Source organism: Branchiostoma lanceolatum, chromosome 13, assembly GCF_035083965.1.
Source record: "Branchiostoma lanceolatum isolate klBraLanc5 chromosome 13, klBraLanc5.hap2, whole genome shotgun sequence".
Taxonomy (NCBI): Eukaryota; Metazoa; Chordata; class Leptocardii; order Amphioxiformes; family Branchiostomatidae; genus Branchiostoma; species Branchiostoma lanceolatum.
The window spans coordinates 9725364-9741611 of NC_089734.1; the positions used below are offsets into that span (position 1 = coordinate 9725364).

General features: G+C 39.0%; 2 protein-coding genes across 51 annotated transcripts in view; one reads left to right on the plus strand and one right to left on the minus strand.

Moving 5' to 3' along the window:
• Window positions 1-987: 987 nt before the first annotated feature.
• Window positions 988-16248, plus strand: part of LOC136447472 (mucin-3B-like) — a 180292-nt gene continuing 165031 nt past the window's right edge. For all 50 annotated transcript variants that reach the window (XM_066446394.1, XM_066446395.1, XM_066446396.1 and 47 more), the window contains exons 1-4: window positions 988-1238; window positions 14323-14721; window positions 14991-15017; window positions 15383-15628. In XM_066446394.1, the coding sequence (XP_066302491.1) occupies window positions 1109-1238; window positions 14323-14721; window positions 14991-15017; window positions 15383-15628 (802 nt within the window). In that variant the 5' untranslated portion in view covers window positions 988-1108. The remainder of the gene's footprint in view (window positions 1239-14322; window positions 14722-14990; window positions 15018-15382; window positions 15629-16248) is intronic.
• On the minus strand, window positions 11168-12845 carry LOC136447477 (uncharacterized). Its single transcript, XM_066446454.1, has one exon. It carries the CDS (start codon window positions 12815-12817, stop codon window positions 11735-11737), a length of 1083 nt encoding a protein of 360 aa, XP_066302551.1. The 5' UTR covers window positions 12818-12845; the 3' UTR covers window positions 11168-11734.

The following is a 16248-nucleotide window of genomic DNA, read 5'->3' on the forward strand; positions in this document are numbered from 1 at the left end:
TAGGACAAACTGGACTGTGTGTGTGTGGGGGGGGGGGGCGTTAGGAATGAAGGAACACAGTGAACATCTACTTTGTCGAAGGTCAAAATCATTATTTACCAATTAGTGACTATCCATCGAAGTTGCAACAATTGAGGACAATGCTCTGTTTGTGTCAAAATCTCCTTAAGTACTTCGTGATTACAAAACATTCATCCTTTTACACGATGGTATTATAGCGTTTTGCCATCACAAGTTACAGTACGATTTGTACGGAGCTACGGGACCAAAATGTAACAACTTTAGGGCAATGCCTATGTATGTGTTAAAATCGTATTTATAAAAAACAACAACATATCTATGCCTTCGAGTTATCTTGTTTTCAAAACAACGACATGGCATCCTAAGCAGGGCCTACTGAAAAGTAACAATAAAGGTGCGATCTAAGTTCATCTAACCAAACTAGACATGTTGAGACCTGGTGCAACGTGTAGATTTAGCTGGAGGCCAAACCATACGGGCCCGCCTGTAGTCACGCTAAAGGCTCCGTAGGTTCCCTAAGTAAATACACAGTGAACTCTACAAAAGGCATTTCTGGAATATAAATGCCCTCGGTCTTTCATATTGTTTGCTATTCCCAACTGTGATGCAACTACTGAAGCAAAGCCGGATTGGAAAAAAAACGTGTGTAATCATTTATAAGATCAATAGTTTTCCGACCGCCTAGCAATACTGTAAATACAGAAATATTCGCTGTGGTTTTCTGTTCGCAGTTTTCGCGGCGACCGTTTCACCGCGAACTTAAAAACTCCGCGAACATTCTGTAGCAGTAAGTGATTATAACACTGCCGCGAACTTAAAACCGCCGCGAACACTCAATTTTCTCCTTAGCTCGAAATAAAAACCACGCGAACTTAAATACATTTACAGTATAGGTTACTCCGACTGGCCTTGGTTCAGGCGTGGACCTACTTTTCAAGTTTTTCAACGTGCGTCATTGCAAACGATTAAATTGTGACTTCAGCAACGAAAGATTTGTCCTGTACACCGGACACGAACTCTTTTTACCGCGACAAAATTGTGGAAAAAAACTTCTAGTTTAGGAATAAGTACGCTTGCCGTAGGCATCATGTGTATATACTTGGAATGCTGGAGGGTTAAGACCAAAGGGATCTGGAAAACCTTGCCAAGAAACTTGCAACTAGTAACGACAATCTTGGCAGTAGTGCTACAACTGGTAGGAGGGGCATCAGCTCAAGGTAGGGCAACTCATTTATTCTACATCACAATGTATCCAAAATGTGACTAGATCGAAAAAAAACTATATGTTTTCTACTCGTCGGGATGATTGCCAATCATACTTTATTGACAAAAATGGAAATATATCATTCAACAGTAACATTTTCCACGGAGTATATATATCAAAACATGTTGATAGCTGGGCGAATTGCGACACTATTAGGCATTATGTTCGTCTTATATTCCACAATAGACTGTTCCATGTTCCTTAGCATTCTTACTACCTTTACTTTGAATGAAGTTAACTTTGATGAGTCAATATATATCGGTCGTTATTGGGCCAGGGCACAGCAAATACATGTTCGGAGCTGAGGGGTTGATGCGCATTCTATCTTGTTTGTACACAAGAATTTGTTTTGCTTCCGTCTTTATTCGAAGTGTATAATATGTACATGTAGTTCCGTAGCTAGCTAAACGATAGAAAAAATGTGAACAACCTGTATTCAACGACCTCGCCATCTATATGCTATCATACTTTTATCTTCTTAATCTTAATCTTAATCATACTGGACGAAACCCCAGTGGGGCATCTCGTCCAGGGAGGATTGGTGCACAGCTAAGCGGGCCGGTGGTGGTGGTGGTGGACTTTTATACAATAATACAGTCCAAATCAAAATGTTCAGTAGGGGAACATTTCCGTGTGATGTCATCAACATAGGTCAATGAGGTCACTGTGATGTCCAGAAATGGTTCATGGACACTGACCTCAGCTTATCTATAACGCATGCAGCGTTGTCCTATTTGGGTTCATTCAGTCGACTCAAGGCTACTAGATCTAGAAAAAGGTTGATATGTCGTAATATTGACTTTAGTTTAGCACTGATGGTAGCAATGTAGCATATATCATGTTTAGAGTTTGTTGAGAAGATTCAGTGCATCGATTGAGATGGTCTACATGGCATAATGCTGACCTTAGTTTGGTTTTCTATAACATACTAAGTGCAGCTATGTCCTATATGGAGTTTATTGAGTCAATTCAGAGCATATATCTAGCGGAGGGTCGAAAAGACATAATACTGACTTTACTTTAACTATAACACACTGAGTGTAGTTTTGTCCTATATAGAGTTTCTTGAGTCGATTCATGGTACATATCTTGAGGAGGTTCGAGATGGCATATGGCATGCATCTGACTTTGATTTGACTATAACACACTGAGTGCAACTATGTCATATATAGAGTTTATTGAGTCGATTCGGGGTTTATAATCTAGATGAGGGTCGACATATCGTAATTGTGCTTTAGTTTATCGTTAACAAACTGAGTGTAGTTATGTCCTATATAGAGTTTATTGAGTCAATTCAGGGTATATATCTAGAGAAGGGTACCGGTAGACATGGCAAAATGCATCTGACTTTAGTTTAACTATAACACACTGAGTGCAACTATGTCATATATAGAGTTTATTGAGTCGATTCGGGGTTTATTATCTAGACGAGGGTCGACATATCGTAATAGTGCTTTAGTTTATCGTTAACACACTGAGTGTAGTTATGTCCTATATAGAGTTCATTGAGTCGATTCAGGGTATATATCTGGAGAAGGGTACCGGTTGACATGGCATAATACTGACTTTAGATTAACTATAACACACTGAGTGGAACCATGTCATATATAAAGTTTATTGAGTCGATTCAGGGAATCTAAATCTACATGAAGGTCGACATGTCGTAATACTGCTTTAGTTTAACTATAACTCACGGAGTGCAGCTATGTCATGTATAGTTTGTTGAGTCGATTCAGTGCATCGATTTAGATGGTCTACATGGCATAATACTGCCTTATGTGGCATGATAGACTGGCATGATAGACTTTTCTATGACACATTAAGTGCAGTTACTGTTAGTATGTCCTATATAGAGATTATTGATTCGATTCAGGGTATATATCTAGAGGAGGGTTGACATGGCATAATACTGACTCTGGATTAACCTTTTATTTCGTTTCAAGGCATCCCTAACACACTGAATGTAACCATGTCATATATATAGTTTATTGAGTCAATTCAGGGAATATAAATCTAGATGAAGGTCGAAATGTCGAATCGGCGTATTATCCAGATAAAGGTGTACCTCTGAAAATACAATTCTATTCATATCAAGCTACATGTAATATGCATGTACGGACATCATAGTTAACAATACTAACATAAGAAGCATATACCACCAAATCTATAGTACGTAAATGTAGCATATAACTGAAGTTGTTGTTACTGTTGGCTGATGACACGGAAGGATGGTACAGGGTATGCATTTCTCCGTCTGTCTATTCTCTTTCCCTCTACACATCTATACACATGCAAATCTGTGTGTGTTGATATAATTCACATACACCATAAACCTATACTTATACACATATATACATATACATACAAACACACATAGAGCGAGAGATAGAGAAAGATACAGAAAGAGAGAGAGAGAGAGAGAGTGGGGGGGGGGGGTAGTTATTTTTAACCAGTATACGTTATATGCCCCGTGCTATCACAGTATGAAAAATTGCATGTAGATTCATTTGTATGTAGCAGCTTCTACATATAATGACTTTGATGCTGTCTGTGTTTGTAATGACCATGGGTATTGACTATTTGTCGGAGTAAAATGTAGCTTGACATGAATAGAAGTGCTATGAAACCACAGTTGTTCTTGTGTGTTCCAATCTATCTATCTATCTATCTATCTATCTATCTATCTATCTATCTATCTATCTATCTATCTATCTATCTATCTATCTATCTATTGATGTTAATTTCTCTCTCCCTCTCGACAGACAGACACACACACTCACACACACACACACACACACACACACACACACACACACACACACAGACACAAACACACACACACATACACACACAATTGACGATAAGTAACGTGAAATATGTAGATTAGAAATTAAAGAAATAATGGAGAGAAAGGATATGATTATTTAGATTTCATGATGCGACCTTGGGTGCTACTGTTGTATAATGAAATACGTAGTCGTGGACTGCTTGAAATGCCATTGACGCCATGAAATGACACTGGCTACAAGACTCAACTTCCCAACAACGCATTATTTATCATGTTGGCGAGTTTTTCTATCAATCTGTGCAAAACAGCTACCACCACCATTACACTTTGTTGCACATCATAAGTAGTGTGTATGATTGTTGTAATCTTCGCCAACAAAGGTCACAACCCCGCACAATGCATGGAAATGATTTCATGGCCAGCATTTTTCACGGAGTTTTTGAGCATATTTAAGGGAATGAGTTAAACAGTGGCCGCATAGAAATGGCTAAGTTGAACACAGTTCTGATCTGACTTATACCAATCACATGATTCAAATTTTAGTTTACGTTTTGGACGCCGTCTCTGACTCCCGAAGAATGTGTTAATGCGTCAGTGTAATTTTCCTCTCCAGTGGGTTATTTGTCTGAAAACAGCTAAATTTACTTCTGACGGATTCAAAGTCCATATCTTACGTAGTGGTACAGGACAGAATGTTACTACATGGTTTGGTGCAAATTTCCATATGTGTTTAAAGTCAGTCTAGATTTGTTTCAAAATGTTTAGACAAAGCTGACATAGAGGGCTGTAGAAGGTCATATCATTAACAGTTGAATTAACCAGAGTGGTTACAAGGTCACCTTTCCAAGAACAAAGCTACAAATGTACATAAAGATTCCAGTCAATTTAGAAGAACTATACGTCGTTATCCACATTTTACATCCTCTTCTTGAAAGCAATGGCTACTGAAATGAAATCTTGGAAGGGAATGGAGTTCATTCAGCGCGTGGAACTATAGCCCGAGGCCCAGGCGTAACAAAAGACCAAAAATTTCACAGACGACCGATTAGATTCAAAAGCTGGCTTAAAAGGTCAGATGCACAGTCCATAATTCCAGTCCAGACAAATGTTAAAAACACCCCAAAAATCGTGCCATGAAGTGCTTGGTGCCTCACCAGAAAAACAACAGTAAACAAGTACAGTTTGTAACACATACAGAAATGGACGGAAAATCTCACACGATAAATTGTGATAGGAAATGTAAGTGGGAAGGCATTTTTTGGGAGTGAGGTCAGTGCCTGGTAACAATGAAAAAGGTATTCGTGCCACATGTGCAACTTTAAGACCGTGCTTTGTTTCCTAACACATACATATGGATATATCTGTATTACAGTATATTGTTGGAAACGTGTACAGGCTATGTGCGCATACGTGGCAGAGCGCAGCGTGACTGAGTAAGGGGTCACCGGTAGATAATTTATCATTTTTTTTTGTAATACCAGTGACTGCGACGGCTGAGTGACAAAACATTTAACAGATCACTGAAGGAATTCCATAGATAAAGAACGAATCTTCTTATTCGTTTTGTACGTTTTGTTGCCTCTTAAATCATAGATTTGCACTGTACGTGTTTTCCAAGTATACTGTCCTTGGTCGCACAGATCCACTTTAGGTCGCTCAACGGTCGCTCAGCTATCGCCATCCAGTGCAAATATAATGGGGTCTAAACATGCAAGTCATACCGGTCTCGATAATTGCCATAGTGCACTGCATCCCAGATCTACCTACTGCACATTTCCAAACCAGGTCCCAGCCGGGCAGTTTGCGGAAACGAAAAGTATGATATAAAAGACAAACAAAAACACACACGCAAAACGTAGAGAAATTAGTCATCAGCATGATTTGTTGCCCGGCCGGGCCACGGCTTGGAAATGTGACCATAGCTTAACAGAGTCATATCATTTTAAACTTCAAAATTGTCGCCAGAAAGGTTGTGTTTTGGTAGAGGTTGAAGCGTTGTAACGGTGTTTGTGATTTAGAAGAACCTATTGATAAATTAATATGAGGTTTGGCATGCGATTAGGTGTTGGCCTATCGAATAAATTATTAGATTTTGCGCCCCCCCCCCCCTCCAGTGGCTTACTTTGGTACCGTAGCAGAAGCTTCATTCTTGTTAATCTCGTGTTCCGGACTATCGTTGGTCACAATTTATGGATGGTAGATAGCTCTTGCTTTTTATGAATATGTAGCCTATGCAAATACACAACTTATTGTAATGTCACAATACTTTTCTAGCGAAAATTTAGTGTTAGATTTGCTTTTGAACGAGACAGGTATTGAGCTGCTCAGTTTAACACATTTTCTACCGTAGACGCCATTTGAACTTTCGTAGCAGGCATAAAGTCACTAATTCTCGAACTTAGATAGCTTTTAGTTAATCTTTCAAAATTGACATATGATCACGAACTCGATTATCTAAACTTACTGTTTCCGTTCACCTTAATTCATGTCCAAGTGATGTTTGAACTTTTGTGTTAGGCAAGGGATACATATGACTTTTCATCATTATCCTATCATTGCCTATAACAGAAGAACATACAACGAGTCAGAACTTACAGATCATAAAAAATTTCAACTTTGGTCTAAGGTGGTTTGCCCGGTGGGCTTTGATGCCATACTAGGCTAGACTATCCCATGTAAAGATATTTATGGTACTGTTGTCGCTTCAACTGGTCTAGAATATGAAAGGTCGACTTGACGTGTCGAGTTTTCGCCTATATTTTTTTTAAAGCAAAGTAGGGTTTGATACAAATCTACTCGAACATTCAACTAATGAAGCGAGAGTTTTAAGTTCGAATTTCGTATGTAGCCAATGCACCTTTTTTTAACCGAAGCACTCCATGAGTACCATGAGTAAAAGTAGCACAAAAGCAGCCGGTTTAGAATGTTAGTAGATTTTATGGGATAGTCCTTTCCTCGCATTTGAATGGATAAAAATAGTGAAAATACAAAGTGTATATAAAAGAAACGATTTACTAGTACCTGTCTGTATGCGCGGATTAAAATGCAGGAAAGGTTAGAAAGGGGACATTGCGGGGATACCTAATTCAGGTTTTATTCTCCCCTTTCCCCATGCCCATCGTACAACATTTCTTTCACCATTTTTCGGATACAATTTTTTTTAAACCCTACAAAGAGTTTATGTAGAATAAAAACAAGGCATTTAGTGCACTAACCTAGAGAATAGCATGGCCTGGCGCCATATAGTCATTATATAGCTGTTAGTAGGATTATAGAGAGAAGACTTTAGACAGATTGACCTGAGTGCATGCACCGGAAGGATTCTTGTTGCATTTTTTCTTTAAAAGTTCCAAAGAGAAGTATACTTCCTGTGTGTGTACACAATGGCAATCACAAAATTAGGTTAGGCGCACGCCGTCACGAAAGGTCTGTAAAGAGAAATTAAGTTTTGAGCTTTTTAAATTTATTCCCCCTTTCCCCATGCCATTCTTACAACAGGTCTATCACCATTTTCCTAATACAAAAAGTCCAAACCCTGTAGGTTAGGCGAAAAACAACAGACATGTATTTCCGTTACCTAGAAAACTGTATGGCATTGATAAACATGTATAGCGACTACGTTAGACAGATTGGCACCATTGACATAGGATTCTTTACATCTTTTTTTTGGGAATCATATGTCACAACAACACAAACACCATTGAACAGATACCAGAGAATGACTTGGAATTTGTGGATCCAATATGATTAATACGAATGAGTTTTAGTGACCTCTCTCAGTTTACAAATGTTAGCAGTATGCATGCGACGTCATATTCCGGTTACAACTAACGTTACAGTGTGATGTACGTACATCATAATTGGTCGAAGTACACCTTGCCATACGCTATTCAAAATTGTACAAAATGTGTGAGGTTTGCGGTCTTTAGTTGATCTAGAAATGGGGTCTAAACATCGCCCTAGTGCACTTCTCCCCAAATGTCTAATTACTAGACGCTTTGAATCAAGGCTGCATCCCAAATCTACCCAATGCGATGGTCACATTTCCAAACCGAGTCCCAGCCGGGCAGTCTGCGGAATCAAAAAGGATTATATAAAAGACAAACAAAACACACAGAACGTATTTGTTCCCGCGAACAGCTCGGCCAGGCCTCAGTTTGGAACTGTGACCATAGCATAACAGAGTCATATTTCTTTCTTGATCTGCAGTCTCCAAGGTTACGTTTTCAGTGGGAGTATTGGATTTTATTTCACTTTTAGGGCCGATTCTACTTTTAGAGCCTTCACAGTTATCCCTAGCTATGGGCGGCATGTTATTGATATTACCGACTTTGTAAACGTCTGTCTAAATGGGATCGTTTGAAACATAGATGACAATAAGACGGCAGTGTGCAATTGGTAATAAAATGAATGGCAACACTAGTATCACAACGTCACTGCTTTGCTCATTGTACATTGGCCAATAGAATGTCAGCTTCCAAACAATGTTCATCGTCATCATTGTAAATCTATTTTGACAGAAGTATAGCTCATCGATCGTTTCGTCCTCGCCAAATGACATCAGGGTAATTTCCTTTTGAAGTGTTAGGTAGTTGACTGTAGTCAAGCGGTAGTTTAAGAGCAAAAGACAAAAACGTCATTCTACAAAAAAATTACATTTAAGAGAGGATGTTTGCAATTTCAAAATAGACTTGATCAGGAATTATCAATAATCCCTTGTAACTTCAAAATCAATATAAATGCTAGTCTATCTGCGATTCTGCATTCTACATTCATAATACATCCAACCAAACCAACCAACCAACCAACCAGCCAACCAACCAACAAACAAACAAACAAACAAACGTGAGGCAAATGGCCAAAAAAATAACATCATGAGTTGACTACCGGCGCTACTTGTATTTGAGTGGGCCACGACAAATTTTGTCAAACTTTTCCATGACTTTATGTCCATTTAAAAAAAAATGATTAGCATTATCTACATCTACATTGCTGGTACCCCCAAATAGCCCCATCAGGGGCAAAGTGTGTGGGGGGGGGGGGGTGAGTTCCCAGGCTAAGTGCTATTATTATCATTATGTGTTATGTTTAGTGTTTGTGTCATATTTTCCGTTAGAATGATACCTCATTTGTTATAATCACACTGTTCGTGATTGATTTCGTCGGTGGTCACTCCCCAAAAAGTGCCAAAATTCCCCTGTCAACGTCAGGCACTGCTGGCAGGGGAGTTTCGGCATTCTTGGTTTGTGACACACTCACAGAGTCAGCTCTGCTGTTTAACCTTTGAATATAGAATCATGACAAATTTGGTTTCCGAACTTTTTTGTGAATTATCCCAACTTTAAAATTCCGAACGTTTTGTGGTGAGTTTATTTTGTCTAGAGAAGTTAACAACAGAATGAGGGAACACGAGTTAGTGTACATAAAGTGTTGATAGGGAATACTTTTATATAGTTGTAACTTCTTGTGTTAACTGCGCAACAGATAATACACTAGTCTATCGCAAATGTATATTTTGTCATTACACATATCTATTATAATACCCTTCAAAAATGCAAAATCAAGGTGATAACTTTGAAAAATATATATAGTTAGATAGATATATATAGATCTATATATTAGATGAAGACAATATAAAAAGAGGCCTAGCAAGAAGGGTATGTAGGAGCTCTATCCAAATCCGAAGAGATAGCTAATAATCTTTTGGATTTACTCTTGATGAAGGTTTCATTTAAGTACGTAACTCTTAGTTTAGTCTCAAATAAGGAGATGGTTGCCAATGCGACATCTGTTGTCACTAATCATTCCAAACAGAGGAACCCTAGAGTTTATATTTCAATGTCTGAAATAGTCATGGGGATATTTTGAAAAGGATAGGTAAAGATCACGGCATTAACTTGGCATCCTTGTTCTTCTTTCTCGCGTAAAGGAGCAATAGAACAGTTGCTGCCACGTACTGCTTTTCCTCTTCATTCACATCTGATAATAGGACGAAAGCATATGTCTTATCGATGCCATCGCTTTACAATAGTAGGACGAAACACAAAAACACATAACAATACAGCAAGAGAACATCATAATGAGTGAATCTCATGATTTTAAACTCAAGACTAGACGAAAATACGTTTCTGTATTCAATACCATTGATGACATGTCAGCGACTGGTAGCTAAAGACCTTTGACATGTAAATAGATTTGTATGCTTTGCTGGTCATTGATTTTAAGTTGAAGGACGATACGGGTGTGGTTCAATTGTACTTCTCACTTTGATATGTACGCCCTGTTGCGTAAATTGATAAAAATACATCTATATAAATATTTTTGACCTAAAGATGCGTTTAAGAGTCATTGCACGAGAAAACCAGGCAAAACCAGGCAGAGGTGGGAAGATGGGGGTCGGCCAAATCGGCTCAAACTTTGTATGTGTGATATGTTGAACTATGAACAGCCATATAATTAAAACCCTCCAGCTATTTTTCGTTATGGAGATCTGGGACCCCCCTCCAAGACCCTCCGAAATCGGGTTATTTATGGCTGAAAAATACTAAAGTTTCGATGGCTACTGTTGGAATTCTGATAAAGATATGGAGATAACTTTTATATTTCCACATAGCATAGGTTTCATAGTTTTACAGACCAAAAGTTGAAGTGGAAGCGTTGAAGTTAAGAGGGTGTGCTAGGGGGTTACCGGAACCAATGAAAGCAGAATTTTCATCCCTATGAATTTTAGTCATTTTCAAGGCGCATTATCTGCCCTGGGCAGTGGCTTTGGTGAACGGTTTTATTGCTGCTGGAGAGAGGAACATCTACTGATTCAAAAACAAGCGTCGTAAATTTGGGACCTTCATAACGCGGGCCGTGACTGGGGGGTCTTTATGGGGATTTTTGGGGGTTTGGACTATAGTAAATCTAGTAATGACGTCTCACTACAGGGTATGTTAGGCCCAGTTTTTTTTTGTGACAATGTGCAAAAATCACTAAACAATTATTAAAAAAGTCTAATTAATTAGCAGTATTGATTTGGGCTCTATATGGGGGATATGGGGATACCTATAAAGGACTTAAACTAATTCTACACATTTAAACAATGTTCTCTTAGTTGTAGACAGATAGTAAGTTCCCTAATAACTTTTACTTTGTGGTAGATAATAAGAAGGCTCTGCATGGGGGTTATGAGGAATCCACAAATGGAGCTTCCGTTTAATACACATGCCACATGGAAGCAGAGGTAATTAGTACATAATGGCATTTCACTCGGAAATAAGGTAACAAAAATGGCAAAAAACAATTATAGACAATCATGTTCGAAATACGGGTACTTGTACTTTTCTCGATCAAGACAGAGCAGTACAGACATACTACATTGTAGTTACAGACATTCACTATGGTACATTGATGGTTTCATTTATCATCATAAAAAATTATTTGAACACAAAAAATATAATAAAGTATAACAATCATACAGAAAATAACATATCACAAATTAACAGTTTAGCATACCATTTGCAAAATAAACTTCAGTAACACACAAAATATTTACTTAAGCTGTTGAAATGCATATCACAAAAGGAATGCATGTGTTTTACAGTTTTATCTTCATCAAGTTATTGCTACAAAATCCTCTATCCTACAAAGCTATATAGTTGAAAAACATCATGATATCAGTTTCCACATGTGCATGTGCCTATGATGGCATCCAACGCCTGTGTGAATGACATTTTTCTTGCCATAGAGCCTGTAACGTGCAGATGGAAATGATCACATATGCGCTTTAGTTCCTTCAGCTTTAATGATTTGAGACCTTTGGCTTTTGCAAGTTCGCACAAGTTAATATCTTCAAATGTGATCGGATGACTGTAATCAATGTTATTATACACTGTCTTTCGGAGTGCTTGCCACTCGCCTTCCTCTTCTATCGCCTCCATGTCAGTAGCCACAGATTCTGTACTTTCCTGTCTCTGTGCTGCTGACAGCCTAGCAAAATAGCTAGTAATCTGCTTGGCTGTGCGCCACTCGCTGGGCTGGAGCAACAGCTTCCCATCAGATCTTTTTGCGTGCTGCATATCCCGGGCCACTTGAGCAGCGTCAGCTTTCTGGCCCGACGTAGCCCCCTGATTAAATATGTCAGTCAGATAGGTCTTTGTCTTGTCTGACATCCGCTGGCCACCTTTGGCAGTCCGGATTGCCCAGCCTTCACTTACAACACGGGAGGATCCTACAGCGTCAGCTCTGGACGTTTCCCCAAGCGTCTGTGAGGCTAACACAGGGCCATGAGCTATACCAGTCACAGCTTGGGCCCACTGCTTGCGTATTTTGTCGTATGCGGACTCTCGCTCCAGTTCTTTAAGGTGTTCTCCAAAATCCATGTGCTCTTCCAGCTTGTTGGCTGAGCGGAATGTCGCCACACATCCTGGCTCAGGGCAATGGAACAGCGGCGACTTTTCCCCACCTGTGGATGTTGTGATGTGACTTGTGTGCGACTGTGGGGGCCCAAACGGTGCTGTGATCTTCAGGGTTGGAAGGTCCTGCGTCTGTGGCACTGGGGGAAATGACACCACTTCTCCAACCCCAATATCAAAGGCTCTCAGGACTCGTATGTCCTCATCGGTTTCTAACATGAAGTTGTTCCATGACTTGACACCTTCCCATTTTTGTCTTGGATACTCCCTGTTTGTTTCTTCCGTTTGTGCCACAGCTATTCTACAGCCCTTTATGCCACCATGGGACTCCAATGCTTCCTTCATGCCTTCGGCAGTTAATACGTCATGTTTCTCGTTGTTTATTTTGCAAATGGTATGCTAAACTGTTAATTTGTGATATGTTATTTTCTGTATGATTGTTATACTTTATTATATTTTTTGTGTTCAAATAATTTTTTATGATGATAAATGAAACCATCAATGTACCATAGTGAATGTCTGTAACTACAATGTAGTATATCTGTACTGCTCTGTCTTGATCGAGAAAAGTACAAGTACCCGTATTTCGAACATGATTGTCTATAATTGTTTTTTGCCATTTTTGTTACCTTATTTCCGAGTGAAATGCCATTATGTACTAATTACCTCTGCTTCCATGTGGCATGTGTATTAAACGGAAGCTCCATTTGTGGATTCCTCATAACCCCCATGCAGAGCCTTCTTATTATCTACCACAAAGTAAAAGTTATTAGGGAACTTACTATCTGTCTACAACTAAGAGAACATTGATAAAATGTGCAGAATTAGTTTAAGTCCTTTACAGGTATCCCATATCCCCCATATAGAGCCCAAATCAATACTGCTAATTAATTAGACTTTTTTAATAATTGTTTAGTGATTTTTGCACATTGTCACAAAAAAACTGGGCCTAACATACCCTGTAGTGAGACGTCATTACTAGATTTACTATAGTCCAAACCCCCCAAAATCCCCATAAAGACCCCCCAGTCATGGCCCGCGTTATGAAGGTCCCAAATTTACGACGCTTGTTTTTGAATCAGTAGATGTTCCTCTCTCCAGCAGCAATAAAACCGTTCACCAAAGCCACTGCCCAGGGCAGATAATGCGCCTTGAAAATGACTAAAATTCATAGGGATGAAAATTCTGCTTTCATTGGTTCCGGTAACCCCCTAGCACACCCTCTTAACTTCAACGCTTCCACTTCAACTTTTGGTCTGTAAAACTATGAAACCTATGCTATGTGGAAATATATAAGTTATCTCCATATCTTTATCAGAATTCCAACAGTAGCCATCGAAACTTTAGTATTTTTCAGCCATAAATAACCCGATTTCGGAGGGTCTTGGAGGGGGGTCCCAGATCTCCATAACGAAAAATAGCTGGAGGGTTTTAATTATATGGCTGTTCATAGTTCAACATATCACACATACAAAGTTTGAGCCGATTTGGCCGACCCCCATCTTCCCACCTCTGCCTGGTTTTCTCATGCAATGACTCTTAAATCAATTTTTTAGTCCATGTGTCATATTGTAATATCTTTCTAACATTTTAAAAGATCCAATTGAGGTTCTGCGTCTGCGTAAAGAACAAATTTATTGAATATATTCATTTCTGCAAAAAGACCTATAACGTTATCAAAGCATTGGTAAGGACTACCCAAACGCAGCTATCTTATATCATTATACATATTCCGTTCAATTGAGAGCAAGAGGGTCGAAAGTTTGGAACATGCTACATGTTTTTTTTCTACACATTCCTAAATGTTGTTCCACTGATAACTTATAGTGGTTTCCCCATCTGTTCTATAGATTGCCCTGATGGATACACCTATGGAGACCCTTATTGTTACAAAGTAGTTATGGCCTCTATCAACTTCTACGACGCCCAAGCCGCCTGCGCCCTCGACGGAGGAAGACTGGCGGATCCAAAAAGCTTAGACGAGCATAACGACATCATAGCTGTGCTAACCGCGGCAGGATCGCCAGCTTCAGCAATGATTGGCTTAAATGACTTCATCACAGAAGGAACCTTTCTGTACATGGATGGTTCTGCCTTAGGGGGGTTCTCACAGTGGTCAGCAATAATTAACAGAGATTCCAAAGACTGTGTACAGATGGATGGAACAGATAATTACAACTGGACCCCGTATTTCTGTGACCCTGTTTCAGATGGAAAGGACCTACTAGTATCATACGTTTGCCAAATAGGTAAGTAAATCACCATGAATGTAATGCAAAAATATTGCTTTTAATCAAGATATGCTTTCTTTTTCATTTTCAAAAAGAATAACTGGTCCAAAATCAATTTGAGTTCTGAAAACGACAACAAAATACGTTTTGTAAATAGCTGCAGCCTAAATACCTTTACTTTACCCGATACCAATTTTTCATAACACAGCTAGATATTAAAGGTATTAGCGGGATCATTCATGGATAACACAAAGCATTTGACATTGAATATGTTTTCACCCTTACAGACGCTGCTACATGGCCAAGCGAAATAAGTATGTATATTTCGGTATCTTTATTCACTGCATATTTGTTGAACACTAGTATGTAACTATTATATGCTCATTTTTAAATCATAAGCAAGGACCCATTATAATCATTGTCGAGGCAAACATACTGTTTGAATCGTTCTAGGTCTCTTAATGACCTAATCAAAAAGTCATATTCTCCCATTAACCGATCGTGGATAACGATTTTGGTCTCTATATCAACCTTTTTTCGCCTTGTAACTACTTTATGTATTGTTGTATTGTTTGTATGCATGTAAACATGTCCTCTCTGAAAAGCATTGCACAGTCACTGAAAGAGTCTTCCTGATAAAACAAAACGAAACCAAAATATTGCATACTGTATTCCTCAGGTTGTCCCCCTGGTTTTCGGGGCACAACAGACACAATGTGCTACAAGGTCATCACCACAAAGATGGCGGCAACGGCGGCAAGGGCTGCTTGTCAGACTGAGACAGGGGTAGACGTCGCCATGCCAAAGACTCAGCAACAACATGACATGCTGAAAACCATAGTCCGAGGCTACATATCGGCATGCATAGGCTTATCCGACTTCGAGCTAGAGGGAAACTGGGAATATGTTGACCACACTTTTCTAGGTCAGCCGTGGAATTGATACCATCTTTAGTCAAATGTAATATATAGGACAGAGACAAAACTTTGTTCGAAAGCAAATGTTAGCCTTGAACTTTCGACTATTCTACTGCAGTCTTTCTCAGAATTCAAATGACCGATTACCTAGGTCACGTGATCTTATTGACGTCAGCAATTGGTCAAAAGTGGAGTAGGACTGTCGATTCGATGCGTTAACTTTTTTTGCGCTACACCAAAATTCTATCTTTGCTCATTGGTCACTACCGACGTGCATGGACATTCAGTGTAACTGATCATGATATCTGCATGTAATTGTCTTAACAGCACAGGTTAAGTTTATCATATCATTTTAACGCTAGATCATCTTTCCTCTATATCGCAGTGTAATCAAATTTCTGAAACGTATATACTGGGATATTTGGCTTTGCTTAGACTTTTAGAGATACTTGACCTCTAAATGTGTAAGGATTCCACATTTCTAGCGGTTTTGAAATCCAACATGACCGGTACTATTAGGACGTGTTCAGGATATTCACAAAGAGCAGCCGAGCTAATCGTAACAGTATGTTTGTGAAGTGAAGCTAATGCGTTCCATACATAAGTACTATGTATTACTATATACTAA